The sequence below is a fragment of the Triturus cristatus genome, chromosome 9 (assembly GCF_964204655.1).
Source record: "Triturus cristatus chromosome 9, aTriCri1.1, whole genome shotgun sequence".
Lineage (NCBI taxonomy): Eukaryota > Metazoa > Chordata > Amphibia > Caudata > Salamandridae > Triturus > Triturus cristatus.
In genome coordinates, this window is record NC_140592.1 from 244,742,905 (window position 1) to 244,765,809 (window position 22,905).

At 45.8% G+C, this 22,905-nt stretch overlaps 1 protein-coding gene across 2 annotated transcripts in view; it reads right to left on the reverse strand.

The window, feature by feature from the left end:
* The window catches only part of MKRN2 (makorin ring finger protein 2), a 249,289-nt gene that overhangs the window by 58,254 nt on the left and 168,130 nt on the right, over nt 1-22,905 (reverse strand). For both annotated transcript variants that reach the window (XM_085624857.1, XM_085624858.1), the window contains exons 5-6: nt 20,330-20,541; nt 5,929-6,039 (exon numbers count right to left, since the gene is read on the reverse strand). In XM_085624857.1, coding sequence (XP_085480983.1) covers nt 5,929-6,039; nt 20,330-20,541 — 323 coding nt within the window. The remainder of the gene's footprint in view (nt 1-5,928; nt 6,040-20,329; nt 20,542-22,905) is intronic.

Sequence of the window (22,905 nt, forward strand, 5' to 3'; positions counted from 1 at the left end):
GGGAGCTAGGATGCCGACAAATGTTCACTTATGGCAGGGGATACTCAGAGTTACAAACTAATTACGTAGAACGTGCGGGGGCTCAATAGTAGGGTGAAACGGATCCGGGTAGCATCATACCCAAGGCAATATGGGGTCAGTGTAGCTCTACTCCAGGAAACCCACTTATGGGGAGACTGTCTTAAATTTGTCCAACGCAGGTGGAGGGGTCAGCTCTTTGCCGCATCCTACTCAGGGTTTGCCCGGGGTGCACTAATATGGGTGGCACAGGGAGTCCCCTTCCAGGCCCTACATGTTACACAGGATCCAGAGGGTAGATTCGTTGCGGTGAAGGGGACCCTTGATGGATGCAATATCTGCCTGGTGAACGTTTACGCCCCGAATAGCGACGATGGGGGGTTTCTAAGCCGTGCACTGGGAGTGCTGGATCTGGACCCGGATACGGAATTGGTGATGGCTGGGGACTTCAATTGTGCCCTAGATGGGGAGCTCGACAGATTCCCCCCCAAGCCGGATGCCAAGCCCCATGTCAGAGAGGCTATGAGCCGCATGTTACTTAATTATGGCATACTGGACGTGTGGCGCCACCACAACCCTAGTCGCAGAGTGTACTCGTGCCACACACCTGCTGCCAACACCTTTAGCAGATTGGACTACTTCTTCATTCAACAGACGGCAATCTACCGGGTAACGGAGACGCAATATCTAGCCCGATATTTGTCGGACCATTCCCCGCTCCTGATCACATACTCGCTGGCCCGACCGAGATCGAAGATACCACTTTGGAGGCTTAATACTGAAGCCTTGGGCGACCCGATTTATAAAGACGCTATTCTGACTGGGTTAAATGAATATATGGAGATCAACTGGGGCTCCGCCAGCACCAGATCGACTGAATGGGACGCAATGAAAGTGGTGGTTAGGGGGGATATGTCGGTCCACGGAGGTTGGGGTCAAAAAAGTGTTGGAGCGTGACCTGAGGCTGCAGGAGGTACAGTTGGAGGAGTTGGAAACTGAACTCCCCATGCATAAGGAGAGGTTGGCTGAAAGGGACGAAGTGCGGCGGCGGATAGGAGACCTATGGGACTCGTTGGGCAAATATATTAGAACTGAGAGTAGGCGTCGTTGGTACACGGAAGGAGATAAGGCAGGGCGGTTGTTGGTGCGCCTGATTCGAACGGAGACTCAACCACGCCCGATTTTGGCCCTTAAAAACGATCTGGGACAGATGGTGTATACCCAACATGAAATAAATAGCGCATTCGTGGCCCACCTACGTAAAGTATACTCTGAGTCGCAATCCCCCTCGGCCCCTGAGGCGGTGGAGGCCTATTTGGTTGGGATGGACCTGCCCAGCATAGACGTAGAAGACCGGGACGCACTGGGAGGCCCCCTCAGGGGGGAAGAAATACGGGCAGCTATCGCCCACCTAAAAACTGCAAAATCCCCGGGAATGGACGGCATATCCGCCGAGCTTTATAAAGAGTTCGGTGGACTGCTGGTCCCCAAATTACTAGAAATCATGTTGGAGGCCGGGACACGCAGTGTGCTCCCGGACTCCATGCGGGAAGCGTTGATTGTAATGATCCCCAAACCTGGGAAGGACCCCCTCCTTCCTGGCTCTTACAGGCCCATTTCTATGCTGAATGTGGATCTTAAAATTATCAGTCAGGTGTTGGCGTCCAGGCTCCTCCCTTATCTTCGGCGGCTGGTCCATGATGATCAGTCCGGCTTTATACCGGGTAGAAATACTCTGAGGAATATCCGACGCCTGGCGCACGTTATGCAATCTGTGGAGGGACGAGCCCAGCGGAACACTTTAGTGTTCCTTGATATCGAACAGGCGTTTGATTCATTAGGATGGAATTATCTCTGGCAGGTTCTGCTTAAGATGGGCTTGGGGGCAGGATTTGTTAATTGGATCCAGTTATTGTATGCTCGGCCGATGGCACGGGTCCGTACGGGTCGATACGTGTCGGATGCATTTACCATAGAGAGGGGAACGCGGCAGGGCTGCCCGCTTTCCCCATTGCTGTTTGCCCTGGCAATGGAGCCGTTGGCGTGCCCCTTGCGCAGGATACTCAAGGGACAGGGCATACGGGTGGGGAACACTGAGCATGTGGTGTCACTGTACGCCGACGATGCGTTAATATACCTGAGTCGACCGACCCAATCACTGCTGATACTGTTAACAGCGCTGGCCAAATTCGCTGACGCCTCCGGACTCTATATTAACAGAGCAAAGTCACAGCTCTACTCGATTGAATCCAAGATCGACTGGGAGGCGGACCAGCGACCAGAGCTGGAACTTCCTTGGGCGGAGGACACGATCCGATACTTAGGGATATGGCTTGCTAGGTCCGAGGAAGGGTTCTATCAGCGTAATATGGGGAGGATCATCCGGGGGTTACAGAGTAGTATTACCTTTTGGAATACTCTTAACCTTTCCCTGATGGGAAAGATTGCACTCATAAAGATGGTAGTCCTGCCCCGATGCCTCTATACCATGCAAGGGTCATTTTTCGAAATTCCACACCGGGTTTTTCGGGAACTCGATTCACTCCTGGTCCAACTGCTATGGAATAGGAAGCGATGCAGGGTTAGTTTGGAAGTCCTGAAACGTAGCTGGGGTAGAGGGGGTTTGGAGATTCCGGATCTAGAGCTCTACTACTTTGCATCGCAATTGCAACATGCCATGGCCTGGTTGGACGCGGATCCCTCTTGGGAGAGGTCCCTGCTGGCGGGTACGTACGGGGACCGACAGCTCGGGGCTTTGTTGTGGCGGGCTGGGGGGCTGGACCCGCCTCTGGTGCACGGGGCGGCAGTTTGGAACAGAGTGGTACGTAAAATTATTCAAGATAGACCTTTTGCCCCGGAGGCGGACCTCTGGCAGATGCCGCCCTTTGCGCAGATTGAACAAGTAATGTCAACAGAGGCGTGGAAGTCAGTGGGCTGCCTGATGTTGGCCGACCTGTACCCAGACGATAAATTTATTACGTATCAGGAGGCAATGACCGCCTTTGAGTTGGGAGCAGGGCAGTTTCTGCACTATGCAAAAATAGCAGCAACAGCACGACAATTGTGGCCAACGTTTCCGGAGGCCCCGGGTCACACCCAGACTTTGGTCACTATGATAGCCATGACGGGAGGGCAAAACTGTGTTACTCACCTCTATAAGGCGTTAAGGGATGATAAAAAGACCGGCCCCCTAAAAATTGAAGAAAAATGGCAGCAGGTGTGCCCGCAGGAGCTTGCACCGCGAGACTGGGTGTGAATCCACGAAAGTGTGCGGAAGGTGGCAGTGAGCAATCGCTTTAAGCAAATCCAGTACAACATAATACACATGACATACCTATCCCCTAGAAGGTTGCACGCCATTGATGGCTCCAGGGACCCCCACTGTCCCAGATGTCGTGGTGATCCAGCAGATTTTTTGCATATGGTTTGGATGTGCCCAGTGATCCGGACGTACTGGGGGGCGGTTATTGGAGAACTGACCAGGATAACCGGTTGGACGATTGCATTGGATCCCCGTGTAGGTTTACTGGGCTTGATTCCGCGAGACTCGAAACGCAAGATAAGCAGGCGGTTTCTGGTCCTGGGGCTAGTGATAGCCAAAAGGCGTATAGCAATCCACTGGTTGACGCAGCAAGGACCTGTATTGGCAAAGTGGGGGTCAGATTTACGGGAATGGGCCCTAGCCGAGGAGGGGCACATACGGAACACCAGGAGAGACCCCAAGTTGCCTGAGGTGCTACTAGCATGGGGGTAATGATGCAGGAAATAGCGGGACAGGCCTCCCAAGTCACTATATCCAGTACAGCTGGAATGTCCATTGGAGAGGGGGAAACCCCAGGTCAAGATAGGGAGATCGCAGGTGGCCCCGTGTGAGTACTTAGATATACAAACCTTGAGTTCCAGTGACCCGGCAGTGAGGGGGGAGGGATGGGGGGGGCATTTGGGTTGGGGGTAGTGGCTGGGAAGAGGGAATTGTTTTTTTTGTTGTTTTTTTAAGATTGGTGTGGATAAAGCGAATTCACTGAGACATCGATTGTACAATATTGAAGATAATGGACTCTCCTAGGTGTTGCACCCACACATTGTTGCTCTTCGATATTGGTACTGTGCGGTTCCTCGCCTCCATAGAGGTGGACTAACTAAGGAACTGCTGGTTGAGCGGGGTGCGGCAAGATTGATGAAGACCTAATAACAGGATTATGGACGACGCCACAACCGGAACACTTCCAGGTGACACGTGTTAGATTTGTCCATTGGTACTCTGTAGATATCTGTCTCACGGCTTCCTATGTCGGAGCCTCTTCGAAGCATCTGTGGATATTGCTATGTTATGCAGTGTACTGATGGTGACGGAAGTTGTAATCTTGAGGAAACCAAAAAAGTTGTTCAAATCTAAAAAAAAAAAAAAAAAAAATGTCTCTCTCCTCCGAATGGGATGCCTAAGATGTCGGGATTGTCCCCGATCTTTTGTGTTAGGGGCTCCACGTAAAGTGCGAAGAGAAGGGGCGAAAGCAGGCATCCCCGTCCCGTGCCCCTCTGGATCTCAAAAGGCCGGGAGGTTGTCCCATTTACCTAGGTATTCATTTTAAAACTATGCTGCAGGCTCACACTGGTTAGGACTCATTATCAGTGAGGATGAAAGTGTCATGCAAGACATTGTTACAGTTTCTTCTCTGAGCACATGTCCTCCTGTGACTTAATGTTTTAAACTCACAAGGCTGCTTTAGTACTAGTGAAGGGTTTCATTAGGCGTATTATTTTACGCAAAACTTCTGATTTTATGCCATACTGATGTTCCATATGAAAGCTATTAACAGATCAGTGTTTGTAGTTTTAGGGCATTCTGCTCCTTCTAAAGTGTGAGAGACCCTTTGTGGTTTATGATCCTTTCTGGTTTACCCTATGTGCATTTTGTAAGCACTATTCAGTGAGAAGTAGTTTCGGGTACGTTTTTCTAATGTTGACATGAACACATCACCCAGCACCTGCAAGACCTCCACTGGCTCCCTGTCGAGAAGAGAGTAACCTTTAAGCTACTCACTCATGACTAAGAAATCCCTCAGCAACACCGGACCCCAATACCTCAACAAAAGAGTCTCCTTCCACGTACCCAAGCGAGACCTTCGCTCCGCTGACCTCCCAGAAGCCACAAGCATCCGCAGAGCGTGGGGGGAGTTCTCATACATTGCGGCAAAGACCTGGAATGAGCTCCTGAGCTCCTGATCAACATCCAACGCTCCCCCACTATGCACACCTTCAGATAGAACCTCGGCTGACTCCGAGCTGCACGCCTCCCCCCCCCCCCACCCCCCACACCTGGAGACACAAATCCCCCGATTGATTGATTCAATCCACAGCCAGCACACGTGTTACCAGAAAAGTAAAGGACATAGTTCTTTCATCATCTGCAAGCCTCCAGAAGACACTGTTTAATCACAGCCACACTTCCAATTATATATTAGGGAAAAGTGTTCCAACTCAACTATTACCCTTAAATTTCTTTCAATATTGCATCTGACTTAGTCAGAATGTGAAATGCAAAATTACAGACGGGTGGAAATGCTAGCTATGCTTAAGGCAGGTTAAATTGGTAGAAGTATAAATTGTCTTTGCAAGGTGGTCATGCAGAGTCTTCTGTAGATAAAATTGGAAATGGTATGGAAACTATAAGTCCAGATAGGCAAAGACTTTCCATACACTACGACATTTCAAAACATGGAAAAAAACATTACATAAGTAACAATTCTACATCACATACAATAATAAATTAACTATTCACAAAAAACAAATCATTTACATCAGATGAGAAGAAGAAAAAAACACAATTAACTTGCAGGTCAACTAATTATATGGCCTGTGGTATTAGCAGGCTGTAGCACGATGGAACTATATCGAATATGGTCTACTCACCCCATTCCCTGCTTAAAAGCCTCAATAAGTTCATCTTTTTTACTTTGATCTTCCACCCAATAACTGCTTGGGATCACAAATTCAGATACCACACGGCACTCTGGGCAGGACCTGTAACAAGAACCAAAGAAACTATAGATGTAGTTGCACTGTGCTGGATGTTTTATACAGTTTGTAAATATTAAATCAGCCTTCCACCGTAATCGTACATTGATGATTTTAATCCTCTTTAAATGTAATGTTAATGAAAGCATGTAAAAGATATTCGAACATTTATTAGAACTTCAATGCATGGCCATAAAATTAGAGGTCATGAGCTGCACCTGTGAGATGGCAGATACCCTCAGGACCCGTTGCCTATTAGACTTGTATTAATATGGCAACGGTTGTGACAACCACTTAATTGTCAGGAAGGGGGGGGGGGGGGGCAAGGGAACTCTCTGCTTAGCTACCATGTGCTTTACACAGCAACAGCTGCATATGGCTACATTTCTGATGATATGTCGCACTGTCAGTGGGACGAGCATGAAACACTAGGGCAAAGGTATCAGCCAAGTCTTGATTAGCCCATGTCATAACCACCCACATCTATGGCCATGATCCCAAAGAATAATTCCTTTGAACGCAGTCTCATATTGTAAAAAGGAATAACTCCATATATCCTGACTGACATTTAAGACACCTTGATTTTTAACTGAACCTAAGATCCAGACATATAGCTGATCAAAGGAGGAACGTTTCCTAGGATCACCACATATGGGGTTGCTTCTGGTGGGATATCAATAACAGTGCCAGGGTTTTAACTACACAGACAATCCTGGTTAGGGAGGCAGGAGCTAGAGTTGGAAGGTATGATACCTATGCAGGCTGTCTCTCTTGGAGGATTACTCATGACCCTATCTTCAAGGGCCTCTCATCTAGGTAACTGTGTATCAAACCTTGTGGGGTTAATGCTAGATGGGCAGTCCATTGCCTGCACCGGAGCACCAGCCGGTGGACCTGGAAGAGATAGAACGGATGTAGCTGACGAAGGTAAGCCTTCTTTAATTTCTTTGATTGTTTGCTCAATGTTCCCACAGCGCAACTATAATGGTTGGAGTAGCCCCTTAATTAGTCATTCGAACTTTAAATGAAGAGAGTCCACACAGTCTTGGATTCTATCACTGATAAATGCCTCCATTGGTTTGGTGAGCAAGGCCTTCTTCATCAGTGCAGATGGACAAGGATTCTCTTTTGAGGCAGTCCAATCCTTTTTTTTTCCCTCTGACGTGATGGCAGGAGTAAATCAACTACATGATCAGACCCACTTTTATTCAGGGGTAGGGCACCCTCACACGTTTTTCAAATCTGGCTGTTGTACTATGACCTGGCCATGAGCTATGTTGGTATTGCCACCCCTCGTTAAGGATGCATTGGATGTTTGGATGCTGAGGCACCCGCGTTAGATCTACACGCTGTGTCTGTGAGTCACCTGCTGTTAGGGGGAAACTTCATCATCCACACCTTTATTGCCAGTTCTTCCTCAACATTCGGGATTTCTTCATTAAGAAACCCCAATGCAGTAGATAAAAAAGAAAAAATTCTGGTCTTACCCTTACCATCCACCACATTTGGGATTTATCAGGAGCAGAGAAGGGGAGGTTAGAGAAAGGGCCCGGTTGAGAACACTATTAAGGACGAAGGGGGGGCTCTTTCTCCCTGGTCACAAATGCTGGCACCACCTGGCGCGGGCATTCCTGGAAGCTGGTGTCCCCTACATACATTCCAGCAAGACCCAAATCACAACTATAGTGTGTTTCTACCCCACCCGACATACAAAACAAGGTCTACAAGATTCATGGTGCTTTTGTTGAGAGCACTTCACACTCTTAATCAAATAAGACAGATTTGTTGACCTTACCAAAGAACAAAGTATTTTAGCCATGGGAAAATACAAAGCCAAGGGGCTTTCCCTGCCCAGTCTCCACCTGGCTCTGACAGACACAGGATGGACCCACCTTTGGCCAGAGTGCTTCCAACGCAGCGGTTTGTGAATGCGCTAGATCGCGCTAGCGTGACCATGGTTGCTTGCTCTTCCTCCCCTCCCCGCAGCAACCAGAGCAGAATCCTGAGACTGGAAGCCCCTTTACAGTGTCCTCGTTGTCCCACGCAGCTGAGTTGTACATTTGCTAAATAGGGCTGGCGTGATCACGGGGGCTTGCTCTACCGCCTTCCTTCATAGCAGCCAGAGCAGAATCGTGCCACTGGAAGTCCCTTTATAGCGTTCTCGTTGTTTATTTTTTTACGGGTCCTGCATGACAGCAATAGTTAGATACACAAACTAATCTGCATGTAGTTTTATAACAAGAAGAGGGGTTCCCCTATTTTTCCCCATATATAAATGGCCTCGAACAGGTATTAGTGGCAGCTAAGGTAGATTGTCCTCATATAGGTCCTCGTCCGCTTCCGGTACTTCTATACATGGATGACACAGTACTGATGGGAAGGACCGCCATGGGCCTACAAAGCCTAATGAACTACTTTGATGCTTCTATGGATAAGCTGGACATGATTGTTAATCGTACTAAAGCTTTTATCATGGTGTTGGGTACCAACTTGACAAGATCTAAAACATTTAGCACGAGTACATTTGCTCTTGCAAAGGTTAAGGATTTCACATATCTGGGTATGTTGTAACACACATGTTTTAAGATTAGCCAGGCACTGAATCAACTACATACATTAATAACAAGTAAGATTTGGAAACAGTCTGGAGGGGATCACTGTATATGCTATAGATCCTTAATTATTAGTATTGTTTTCTGTTGGGGCATCTCCTATAATTTGTCACAGTTGCATCTTGTAAACTATTAAGAAAACATAAGCAAATAGGTTATTCAAATCAGTATTTATTCACATTATTTCAATCCATAAAAGAAAGTTAAAAACACAGATACAATTTATATTACTTCAAATGTAGGATTTCACTCTTTCCATTAGAGGCTAAAACAGTTTATCACATCATAAAGAGGGATATATCATATACCAGAATTTGAGAGCAAAGATGACGAGAAAACGGGCAAGGTGGTAATCACTGCAATGAAACACAATACATCAATTCACTCTATAATATATACTGGGTACAAAATGCAAGAACTTCTCATTAAAAGAAGTTTCATACAAGTAAAAAATAAATCTTATAATACCATTAAATTGAAGATATGCAAAAACGCAATTGCTACATTGGTACTACAACTAGTGCAAAATTCACATGCAGACAATATCTAAAAACTGAAGCCTATTACTACATGGTTAGCCTCTCTCATAGACCAGGCCATCAACCATAACAAGGGACTTCCATTTAATAATGGCACATGCAATAAAAGTAGAAACTGCATAGCAATTGGCATCTGTCTAAAGCTTAAATAAGTGGCTAAAAGCTTCCTGGTGTAGTAAAATTCTCTTCGGTAAAAAAAGACATAAAAAGTGCTTTCTAATATCGCTATCAAATTTACAAAAGTGGGGGGCGTGGTTTGCCGTGCTGCGGAATGGCCGTTCTGTGAGCGTGCTCCACCGGCCGAGACATTATCCTTCATCTATCCGCTCATTAAAGGAAGTTGAAGCCCTGCAATCCTCGCTTCAACGGAAGCGGTAAACTTGCTGCGGTCAGCGGTGTTGTTGTGTACTGCCTAACCTGCCTCAGCATCGAGATATTAACCCCGGAGAGCTGAGCGCTGTGGAGGAGGAGCATCAGACGGAGGCAAGAGGCGGCGGCCGCAGCTAACCTGATAAGCGCGTCTGCCCTGCAAGATAGTCCCTGTGCTGCCACCCACTGCGCGTTGTTGCTGCTGAGAAGATGATCCTCTTAAGTCGAGGTGCGAGGAAGCTTCGGAGGAGGCGCGCTCTGGTTGGACTGTTTGTGACTGGGCAGGAGTTGTGCCGCACCTGCTTGCATGCAGTGAAGAAGGAGGAAGGGGAGCTGGATCGCGCCCTGCGGTGGATGGTGGGAAGGTTATTAGAGCCTGAATTGCCCCTGTGTCGGCTGCGCTGCTGCTGCCTGGTGTCCCTTGCGCAGAGCTGGGTGCATGCTGTTCCTCCCCCACCAAAGGAAATTCGGAGAAGGGTGCAGGCCGTGAAGTGACTGAGGGCCACTATACACCGCGCATCAACTGGTGCTCTGACAAAAGCCAGATCCGTACGCGAGGAGAGGGGGCAGTGCGTGCAGAGAGACCATCGTGCTACCCCCTTTTTACTGCAGAGGTGCGCACTTACACCTCAGTCATGGGCAAACAGGATGCCAAACAGCCCAAACTCAACTTCGATCAGAGAAGGGCGACCCACCTTACCGAATCAGATGGCGGCGGGGGGGCTCTACTGAGGGACAGTTGGGGGACCAAGGAGAAAACCTCCAAACACTTATGCTCGAAATGCGCTCAAGCCTTCGTACCATTGATACGAAATTACACACTAACGACACAAATGGAATCTGTGAAAACTCAAGTGGGAGCGCACAAACACAGGCTGGATGTGCTGGAGAATAAGCAGTCAGACTTTCACGAATTTCAGGTAGAACATAGACCAACTTCCGCAGATGGATAAGCTACTGGGTGTCATTCATACCAAAACGAAGATTTGGAGGCGAGGTCCCGCCGCAATAACCTGCGCTTCACAGGAATTCCGTAAACTACAGCGATTTCCAAAATGGAGTTGTACGTGTCCGAAATGCTGCGGGTCTTGTTTGGAGAACAACTCTCACCAGTCTTTGCGGTTGAAAGAGCCCATCGTGCTTTGGGTCCCAAACCTCCAGTGGGGGCTACTCCCCGACCCATCCTGGCGAGACTTTTGAATTACCAAGATCAAGATGTGGTGCTGCGTCAAGCGCGGGCAATGGGGAATGTAATGCATCAAGGGAATCACATCTCCTTTTATCTAGACTTTACACCGGCAATGCAGGCAGCAAGACGCAAGTTCTTACCAGCGAAGCGGATTCTGCTGCAGGCGCAAGTCTCCTACTCGCTTTTATATCCAGCTAAATCTAAGGTGCCTTATGATGGCTCATCCCACTTTTTCTCCGATGCCAAATCCGCCCTTAAATTTGCAAAGCATGTGGGAGGTAAACAAGCTAAGAAAAGTCCCAGACTGGAGGAATCAACTGAACACCAGCTAAGTGACAATGACTGACGATAATAGGCTGTAGTCCTCTGCATAGCGTAAAGCAATCATTTTTTAATTTCCTCTCAGTTCATGAGAAGTAATGTATGACCATTCCGTTTTGACTTCCTCTCACTGCTATTATGTGTTCATAAGTGCTGTTGTTTATGGTTCATTACTACTGGCTTAGGCCGCTCATCTCACGTAAGCTTGTACTGAGGTGGACACTGGCCGTGGGCTGCTCTGGGTGCAAATTGTGTTGTTCTGCGCCACCGACGCTTTGCTTTCTGTAGCTGTGTGATACTAGATCATGATTGAAATGGATTGGCGGGGTGTGGAGGTTCTTCATACAGTTATATGGTCGCACAATTCACTTTCTATCACACAGCAGGCTTGACTCCGTGTAGTTTCTTGGCCACCCTGCCAAGGTAGGGAAGTAAGCCGGCGCTCATACAGCCCCATGGGAGCTTTCCTGGATTTAGTTGGTTTACAATGTTGTTTTTGGGGGGCATTCTTCAACCTGATTGGGGGGTTGGTGTGGGTGGGGGGTGGTGGGCTGGGGATGTTGTTTACTGTTTTACTGGTGTATTGGTGTGTTATTGGATGGCACGCATGATCAGAACCAAGACAAACATCTGTTGCCCTAGACACAGGAATGACACACACCTTCCCTTTTTACACCCCACGAGACAAGTATAAATTGCCTATTGTGGAACATTAGAGGTTTAAATGATAATAGGAAAACCAGACTAGTACATGCCTATCTTACACGGCATAATATTGATTTATGTATGCTACAGGAAACCCACCTGCATGTTACTCACTCCCCGAAGCTGAAACACAAAAGATGGGGATTCACATACTTATCGGTCTATTCCAACTATTCTCGTGGGGTGGCGGTGCTGGTCAAACGTGGCATTGACTGGAAGGAGAGGGAAGTCCATACAGACCATGAAGGCAGATACATTATCCTGTTGGGCTCGTTGGGGGGGGGGGGGGGTCTTCATGGCCTTGGTAGCAATATATGGACCTAACATAGATTCTCCTGTTTTTTTCAAGATATCTGGGCAAAAATTAAAGCGACTGGTTGCACAATGATTCTATGGGGGGGGAGACGACACTTCAACGCCGTTTTAAATGATGATATGGACAGGCAGGGTACAGCGAGGGCACTTCATCCTGCTGCTGGAAAAGCTCTAAATGCATTACTCGGAGATGGGGACCTGGTTAATGTTTGGCGAATACGAAACCCACAATCTAGGGAGGGCACCTGTTTCTCCGAACACCATAAGGCCTGGTCTCGATTAGACTATTGGTTGGCAACCCGAGAGGTAGCAAATTGGGTGGTGGGGGTGACGCACTTGCCGAGAACGCGATCGGATCATTACCCATGCCTCCTGAGTCTCTCGTTCCCTGATGCAGCGCGGAGAGCGTTCTCCTGGAGACTGCCCCCACATGCGTTATTAGAAGAGGCGTTTAAGGAGGAAATCCGTAACAATATTACTGATTATTTCACTCTCAACTCAGGCTCCGTTGATAACGAAGCCTCTTTATGGGAGGTGTTTAAAGTGGTCATTCGGGGGCAGTGCATCTCTCAACAAGCGAGAGTACTTAAGGCCATCAGAACTACGTTAACTGCCATTGAGACTAAATTAAAAGACCTTGAGACACAATTTTATACTGACGGCACGGCCGCTACTTTAGCTCAGTTGAGGCCACATTATAAGGCCCCTGGCTCGGACGGGCTGACAACTGCCTTTTATAAAGCGTACGCGGGGGTGCTTGCACCCAAACTCCTGGCGGTTTATGAGGAAGCCCAGGAGACAGGTATACTGCCCCCACGATGCGTGAAGCAATCATTATCACCTTGCTAAAGCCAGGGAAACCAGATTCCGACCTTGAGTCATACCGCCTTCTGTCGCTCCTTAATGTGGATGTTAAAATTCTGGCGAAAACAGGCTGCAACCTATGCTCCCCGTTATTGTACGCCCAGACCAATCTGATTTCATAAGAGGGATATCTACTTTCCATAATCTTCGGACGGTATTCTCGGTTCTACATTATTTACACCTGGATGTGCAGGCTGCGGTGGTGTTTTTAGACGCGACCAAAGCCTTTGATTCACTTGAATGGCCCTATCTCTTTAGAATATTGGAGAGGATAGGGTTTAGCCCCCTTTTTATCAAATTGATTAGGCTATTATACACCGAGCCCACAGCTAGATTACGTGCGAATGGTCTCGTATCTACTCCATTTCCGATTACACGGCGCACATGTCAGGGGTGTCCTCTGTCCCCACTATTATTTGCGATTGTAATGGAGCCACTGGCTGCACGCATCCGACAACATCACACGGACAAGGGGATAGGGTTTGGCTCTCGAAGTCTCCTGATATCGCTCTACGCGGATGATGTCACCTTGTATATTGTGAACCCTGCACAGAACTTAGATGCCGTACTGAGGGAGTTCATCAAATTTGGTGGGCTGGCCGGTATATCCATAAACTGGGCTGAATCAATGGTTTTCCTCCTGATTGACAACACCAAGGCTGTAACTTCCGAGTTCCTGCTGCAGTGGGAAGATGAGAGAGTGAAATATTTGGGAATATGGATAAGCCGAGACTTACAAGAAATGTGGAATTTAAATTATGTTAGGGCCATCACGTGGCTGGAAGAGAAGGTTGCTCTGTGGGCTAAGCTTCCGTTATCATTAGCAGGGAAGATCGCGTTGGTAAAAATCGATGTACTGCCTAAATTTCTGTATCTCTTTGTAAATTTACAGATCATACTTACTCAACCATTCTTTAGAACACTGCAATCATTTTTAATCTCTCTAGTGTGGGCAGGCGGCCAGGCGCGGCTATCGTGGGAACTATTGTCTCTCCCGCTGAGGCAGGGAGGCCTGGGAGCCCCGGACATGAAATTATATGCACTTTGCGCACAAGCACAATTCTTACATCATTGGGTCCACCCGGCACCCTTTCAGCCTCATGTGGCTGTGAAGAGGGATGCAGTAGCACCGGTTCCCTTACAAGTAGCGGTGTATCAGACGTATCGACGACCCACAGACGATATAGACACTCCCGAAACGTTAAGATGGGCTTGGGATGGGTTGCGGAGGCGGGCGGGAACCCCGATATTGTATGCCCATTCAATTCCCTTAGCCCAAAATCCAATGCTACCAAATGTCAAGGATGAGATTAGTACAAAGGTTGCGCAGAAGATGAAACTTCACACGTTTGCGGACCTCTATCCAGGGGATATCTTTAGAGACCCCCGGTGGCGGAGGAGGGACAGAGGGTACCATTCAGGGAAACATTTCTCTATCACAAAGTAAGGGCTGCCTGCCGCGCACTGCACAGTGATTTCCCAGCTCCCCCGCCCTCATTGTTAGCCCTGGAGAACATACTTCAATCACCATCACCACGCAGGCTTATAACCAGACTACACACGCGTATGCAAACCGACGCCCCAATGACGAGGCCCAATGTTGTTGAGATGGAACGCGGAGTTATCGCCCCCGCTATCTGACGACCAATGGGCATACTGTTGCACTCCGCTAACTGAGCTATCTCGGAACTACAGGCTTCGGTCATTCCACTTCAAATTCCTGCATAAATATTACAGAACACCCATTAGTTTACGTAGAATGAGGCTAAGAGATGATGACTGCTGCTGGCGTTGTGGGGTGGCGTCGGCCTCCTTTCTCCACATGGCGCAGGAGTGTCCAGTAATCCCCAATTGTGTTGCTGCCTCTTTCTCCATTCTCCTCCCCACCATGTCCATCCTCTTACTTTCCTTTTCAGGTGGTGGCCCTGAGTTGGAGACTGCATTGGCTCTCCTCCTGGCTTTGGTGACAATAATAGAGTCAGATACTGTACTGCCCTGAATATATTTTGGGTCCTTTGTGGAGGGCTTGTATTTTTTCTCTACTCTGAGGGTTACCCCTTTGCTTGAAGCTGGTTCTTTGAATGCTTTCTTGCCATGGTCCAGGATGCTTGGCAGCATGGGCAGGTATTGTGTGCCTTTTGTAGCTGGTGCCAGTGTTTCTAACAAAAAACGTGTCCCCTTTTTCCTCCTCCAAGGGTACCCCAAGTTGATTTGCTGCCCTTTTGACAATGTCATTGTAGAAAGCTATGTCATCTGGAGGTGAAGCTTTCGAAGGGTAGCTACAAATCTCCTTCTGGACGCTCGGTGTCGAAGTCGTTCCACTCTTCCTTGAAATTTTCGGAGTTTTCCTCCTCTTCAGGTGTGTCTCCGTATTCCTCAGGTTCTTCGCCTCGAGGTTCTGGTGTCGGAGGGGAGTCGAAGATCCCTTCTTCCTCCCCTTCCGCGTCTTCTGCCTCCTCGGCATCCACATTTTCTGGTTCGGCTCCCGGTGTCTTTGGGATTCGAAAATCCTTCAGTGAGGCATCAAAGTCTTTCTTCTTTTGTAGGAGCGCCTCCATTTCTTCCTCGAGTCTTCTCCGTTTCTTTTCGACCTCAAGGGCTCTCTCGGCGTCGGTGGCCGGAGATTTTCTTTTCTTCCCGACGTCAGTCTTCGGCGGTGTTGTGCCCTTTTTTGTGGGTTCGGAGTCGACCCTTTGTTTCGGCGATTTTCCCTCATCGGTAACCTTCGGTTGGGTTCCATGGAGTTCTTTCAATCGCGGCTGACCTTCAATCGCCTTTTTGCTCTGTGTCGGGGCTGCCTTGTGCGCCTTATGCTCGTGGCCCTTCGGTGCCGAGGGATCTTTATGGTGTCTTACCTTCTCCGTCTTCTTTTTCGGATCTTTCGCCTCCTTATCGGCGTGGATTATTTTTGAGTCCCCCTCTAGGACCTAGTGCATCGATTCTGCTGGTGCTCCATGTTCCTCCTCGTCACTTGAGAAACCCAGTTCTCTCAGGGAGGTTATCTACATCGTCTGCGACATTGTGGCATAGTGGGCCTGTCTTTGACTTCTGCGTATTCTTAGCTTTTTCAGCAGGAACGCTGTGCTGGCCTCACAGTTCTTGTCCTGGTGGTTCTCGGGCAGGCAGAGTTTGCAGACGTTTTACGGGTCGCGTTGAGCGTACTTGTGGTGGCAAGCGGGGCAGAACTTGAAGTGGGTATTCTCCATGGCCCCTACTTCGCCATTTGTGGACCGGAGTGGTCCTCTGGTTCTGTTCTTGCTCGCGACGTTGCTGATGGATGATATTTCTTGGTTGTGATAATATGATATATCCTCGGTGATCATCTTCTTTTCAAAAGTTTTGGTGAAAATTTCGAACTTTCTTCGGAGCTTCCCTTCTTGCTTCCAGACCGAACGGCGGAAAAAAGAATCTGAAGATCGCCACCACGCACGTCGACCTCCAGGATACCGTCTGACGTCACACAGCGGATGTACCTGGCACCAAATGGTGGTCGACAGCGACCAAAACAAGAAAAGAAAAAAAAAGACTATTCCGGACCCAAACACTAGAAGGCGGAATAATTCACAGCATGTGAATCCAGAAAAGGATTCACACTGCAAAACATTTACTTTTCAAGTATGATATTATACAGTGTGCTCACCTCCTCTGATCATGAAGTAATGTATTTATTTCAAAAGCCATAAATGCAGGCTCAAAGAAAGATAATTTACTATCGCTCTATCCACTCAAGCGCTACTATCTACAGTGAATGCTATCAAAGTTACAAGTCGTATATGGCTCCAAACATAAGGTCCTAACTTCAGATTACTCTGACCTTCTTCTCAAATTGCCTCTTGGATATGTATTTGTGAACATTATACTGTACCCCAAAAATGAACAAAGTAATCAAGCATATCAAACTGATTAGGAAATTTACACCCATCTGACTACACAAGCCCACCTCCATTTCATTACAGCACAACTGGTTTCCTGCTTGGTCTGCTGTAGTTGCATCGAGCATGGGACTTACAAACTACTTCGTTCACAAGCTTTAATAAGAGCAGGCATTTCTGGTTCTGAACTATGACAGAATTTGAGACTTAACCCATCAGAAACAAAACATACTTTTTGTCACTCTTCCCAATTAAGGTGTGATGCACAATATTGCCTTCAAAACTTTCACGTGAGGCCAGCAAGCCAAGAGGATGGGTGAATCTTTCAGAGCTCCCGAAATTCCTCTTTTAAGCGTGACACCAGTCCTGATAATGTCCCAAAACTATATGGGGTGGTGCCCTAAAAAAAGGGATGCAGGTGAAATGCTAAAATATATTGGCGAAACTGAATGAGCACAGAAATGCAGCCTCTAAAAGACATTCCCATCATTGTATAAAGTATCATCTTGGCTCTGATGAGATAACATATGAGAACACGGATGATCCCAACTCAAGCATATTTAAAATACAATTCTTGCAAATATAAACATTGGGGCTAGATCACTATGATCAGAACCTAAATAACAGGATTTAATCTTGTAAAAAAGTGAACTATGACAAATGCTAAGCAGAGTACAGATGTCAAGAAGCGGTGCTGGAGGAACTGCTTACTGCTTGGACCTGGAGGGGGCACAGCAGTGATATTCCAAACCTGCTCATGCAGAGTTTCTTTCAGGGAAGGGAGGCCTCTGCAGAGTGTCAGCAGTATTTGGACTGAGGCTACGTGTGGCCTGAGAAAACATTACTCAAGAGTGTACCAACAATGAACTACAATTCCCAGCAGGCCATTAACTATTTTGTAACCTGGAGAGGTGGAAGACATCTTGGATCACTGGTATATTTTCTGTTGTGGCCCGCTGTCCTTGATAAGTATTACAATGTTGTTGCTGCAGCCTAGACCTTGCTATGTGGATATGGATTTCTTTTGCCAAGAATCACTTGTTTTCCTGTGGATTTATATTGACAGACATTGGTAATGCTGAGAATGACTCCATAAAGTCATACTGTTGATGGAAACTAATTCTGAACTATTACTGAATATTTATATTAACTCATATAGTACAGTGGGGGATTACATGTCACTAAGGGTATTCCTTGTGAAGGAAAAGGATGGATTCTAGACAATATTGCTCATACCATGTATAAACATCAAAAGGGAAGGTATTAGAATTCTAGTATATTTACACGTTGCTAACTTAGGATACAGCAGAATACTAACAAAGTCGAATATCTTGCAGTGCTACAAGAGTCAAGTAGAAACTATAACTCATCTTCAACAGAAAGGGCATAGTTATGAGGCTTGAGGCAGTTATTCAAGCCATGGGAAGATGTGGTAGTGAAAATATACTTATGGCAAACATTATTTGTGTGTTTAGTTTTCAGGAACAGGTTCCACATCAATGTTCAGAGGGTTGGTTACACAGATATTGTCACGTCATATCCGTTCAATGTTGCAGTCAAGTGAGGAACCGTTCGGGGCAAGTTAATAATGATATCTCTGGGCGATATCCACTACATCCTGCAGACATCCTTGGTTAGTAGAAGTGGCTAGTTGAAGTGGTGGAGTCCAGTGTCTTAGTTTTCTATCTTACTACCATTCCTAACAATGGTATGTGGGCATTGGTAAAGGCAATGCGAGACAGAAGAGTGCTTCACTACAGTTGGTTTCCCAACACAAGGAAGGTGCATCCCAACTACTAAAGTAGAAACTAGGATCATTATGTTGAGAGGTGGAAGACTTCTGTGACTGAGAAATGCAAGGCAGAGCTAAGGGGGAGTTAAGGAAGCACAGATAACACTACAGAATGTGCTGTAAAAACGACACCAGAATAGCTGGCCATGCAAATATGATGAAGCTTGATGCAAATTAGGGTAACAATGATAGTAATAGGCACACTTGCATGACCCGAAAGAATGAACTTGGCAGTAGCTCAAATAAAGGACAAAAATATCAGGACCACCCTACAACTGACGAAAATAGAATGGGCTCCATGGTAAAGTTGATCAGAGATACATGTATCTGGAATCCATTTACTAAATACATATTAATGCTCACAGATAAACAGGTTGGAAAGCGTTGCGCTGCCAGCAATTTTGAGATGACCTTTAGGTATGTACAAATATGCCTATGAGAAAGAGTAAAACACATTAATGGAGGCCTGGTGTGTTATAAATAAATTAAAAAAAGAATAAAAAATAGGTCATAAATGAAAACTATCCATCAATAAATCTTCGAATGTGATCCCACTTTGGTCTGTGGCCACTGAAGATAATGAAGGACTGGGGAATTAGGTTCTCAATATCCAGTTCAGTTCAACAGGTATGCAACAGTGTTGTGTACCGAGTAATGACCATTAATGAAGCATTCAGGGAATCATCGATGTAGGTTGCTACCCTACTTTAGTTAGGATGCAATTATGCCATTTACAAGGTTTCAGTGGGAGGCATACAAATAAAAATATTATTCAAAAAATATTTCAATAAAAGGAAAAGAAATGCGTGATGTTATTTATTTGCGTTTAGGAGTGTTACAATCACTACAGCCGTTAGGCTTTCCCCCTTCAAAACTAGTGTTTGACCGAGCCCCTTAGAGCCAATCCGCCTGGCATTCAATTGCAGTTAGTTTACCTTCAGCCAACAGCATATGGGTGTTTATGCAGTCTCTTAACCTGATGCTTTGTTTAGCCTTTCAAAAGGCACAAATGGATTACATCAACCCTTAATGCTGATGCATCATGGCTCTGTAACCGCATTCTAACCCTCTTTGGATTACTGCCACTGGAGGAAAAATATCCTTGCTGGGTGAAAAGAAACCCAAAAGGAAAAATGCCATGCCAAGATGCTACATTATACCAAGAAGACAACAGTTTGATAATGCAGTCTTCAGAGTTTAAGGCTACCCCTCTAGCTGTAGGGTTACCACCCAAGCACATACCACTGTGATTGTGAACCTGTAGCTTAACGAGGTATGTGCCTTATGGTGTCTCACAGTGGAAGTCTTACCTTTCCGGTCACAAAGGGGCAACTTTTAGATTAGGTTGTGGACAAGAGTGTCATTAATCACCATATAAAATCCTTCTACAAGCTCACTTAGTACATTGGCAAAATCCAAATTACTCAGAGGCACTCCCCACAAGCTTCAAAACAGGTCTCTGAGCTCAATAAAGAAAGAGACAATATTATAAATCTCTCAGTAGCTTTAGAGGATGCTTAGCTGAAATAGAACTCCATAATTAATTCAAGAGTTTAGGGTGCCAAACCGACATTGCTAAAAAAGGTTAATAGCGGCTGAATACAGAAATGAAAAATGCCAGCAAATGAACAACCTTCGCTTGAGCATGGCCAAAACATATTTTACCTCATAGTATCTCATATAATATGGGAAGTATCTATTTAAAAAAACATACTCACTTTATGATTGGGTTCTCGAACTGCTTAGCACACCTCCACTGTCTGATACAGGCGAGGCAATATGTATGGTTGCAGTTCGAAAGAATGCCAAACCTCCTTTCGCTGGGTGCTTTCTCGTACACCACTTCCATGCAAATACTGCAAACCTTGTCTTGGCTTGCCTGGAAGGCAAATGCTTTTTCCATGTCATGTTCAAAGGCTGCCATACACATCTAAAAACATGAAATTGCAATAAACATTACATTAGGCTGGAGGAGAGAATATAATTTCAATACAAAAGTTAAGGTTTTACCTATCCGTGTTCTATTTTGAAACGCGGGATTAGATTGATTGTCTCTACACAGACACAATTGTAAACACAAATGAAAATCCAGATCTCAAAAGAAAACATTACTTACCAATAACCAAAGTTCTACTCCATTGGTGCCTTTCGTGGATTCACATTTCTCAAATAGTCCTCATTGTAACTGTGGGAATCCTTGGTACTTGTGATAGTGGGACTGTAGTAATCTAGTTCTTTAATACTGTAGAACCTATTTGTGGAATGTAACTACATCATTCAGAATGTGTATTTATTGTGGAACCATAGAATGTACAGGCATTCAACTACCAAGCCTAAGAGGGGATACCAGCACCCTTTTCTTCCTCTTATACTTTATTTCTAATAAACCAGAATTTCTATTGAAGTTAACTCTTGCGAGTTACTAAAATTTGTGGCGACAGGATGGGCACAATTTCTACAGGATTAAGAGTTTTCTTACAACCTGACTAAGAAGTGGAAGCCTACTCAGAGTGCAAATATTCACAAAAGAAAAGGAAACTCAAGATATTCAACAAAGGAACCTTCTCCATCGTGAGCAACCTGAAGATACCAAAGCGGAATCGAGGTGAGCCACATGGGAAAGTCTGGTTATTTTGCTAACGTATGTTTGGATCGGCACGTTCCTCCTCTGTGAATCTGGAACGAACGTGACGACAGCGACGCTCGCTCCTTGTGACGCTGCTCACGCTAGGTCAACAAATGTCAGCGCGTCAAGATCACGCTCGACGGCGGCCATCTTAGATATGCGGTTACCATAGACACACCGACACCGAAAACTTTGCATCGGATCGAAGCGGTCACACTGGATTTTCTACGTAAACTCTACGGGAAGCGTTTTCATCCAGTATTACCTGCATTGTTTCATTTCTAACTGTGCTTCTATTTGTTTCAGTCTACCTTTAAGAGGTTTGGTTGCATCTTGGAAATACTACATGCTAAGGGTGCTGGTTCACATATTGATAAAGCCCTTTCAAATATTCAATTCACAAGTACATTGGTCCTGTTTACCCTCAACGTATCAGTGAACTATTCTGAAATATTTTTTAAATTATTTCATAAGTTCATTTTGAATTGTTTCTCTAAGCATGCCTGATACTGCTGGCACAGGCACAACATCGGGTGAACTGGTGACTGCTACAACTTCCATGCACATAAACACCCCTCGGGAATTTCTAGCCATACCAGGAGAATCACCTGTAGCATGGACAGACTGGAAAGAGTACTTTCTGAATTACATTGCAAACATGGAAGACTTCAGCGGCACATTCTCTCCTGAAAGAAAAAAAAGAGTTCTGATGTATTGTTTAGGCCCTGAGGGTTTAAGAGTTTATAAGGAATTACAAAAACACGAAAGGGCTGGAGGGGATATAGATGTATTTAAAGCTGCAATCCTTGATTTAGATGACCATTTATCTCCCACAGTTTGCATAGCAGTTACCAGACACAGTTTCTTTCAGAGAAAACCAGATAAACAAGAGAGTATTGAAGAATAGGTCTCTGCGTTAAAGAAGATCGCAAAAAAAAATGTAAATTTGCTCAGTTACATGACGAGTTGATCAGGGATCAAATCGTCATGTACACCAAAAACAAGACGTTACAAGATAAACTATGGGTTGAGGGTGAAAGTAGTCTTAAGGACATCATTGCTATGGTCAAAAAAGCTGAGCTTTCTGAACGGTGTGCAAAAGCTAGTTTATCTGTTGATAAAAAGGAGGTGGAAGTGGTGAATAAAATTTCGGAGGGAAAAACAAACTATAAAAATTACAGAGATCCCAAAACTGATAGTAAAAAGAAAGAAAGAAAGAAAGATTTGAACCTAAAAGAATAGGGAATTTAATTTGTTACAGATGTGGTAGTCGCCTTCATTCGGCTAATTTTGACAGATGACCTGCAAGATCCGCAAAATGTCTAGAATGTGGCATTGTGGGTCATTTTGCGACGGCTTGCAGAAGGAAGTTCAACAAAAAAGCCAGGAGTAAGGTAGCTTGCATACATGATTCTGAACAGTACAGTGATTCAGTATCATCTGACGAAGAACTTCATAATCTGTTCCAAAAAAAAAAAATGTAGTTTTAAATATTTGAGAATTTCTCATCTAAACCCATTTGTCAAATGTCTTTGGGAGGTGTTCAAGTCCAATTAGCTGCCGATTCCGGTTCACCATATACTATCGTTGCCAAACAAATTTGGGAAGAATTATTCATTCCAAGTATTGGAAGTGGGTTGGAACCTAGTGACATCTCCCCCGAAAGCT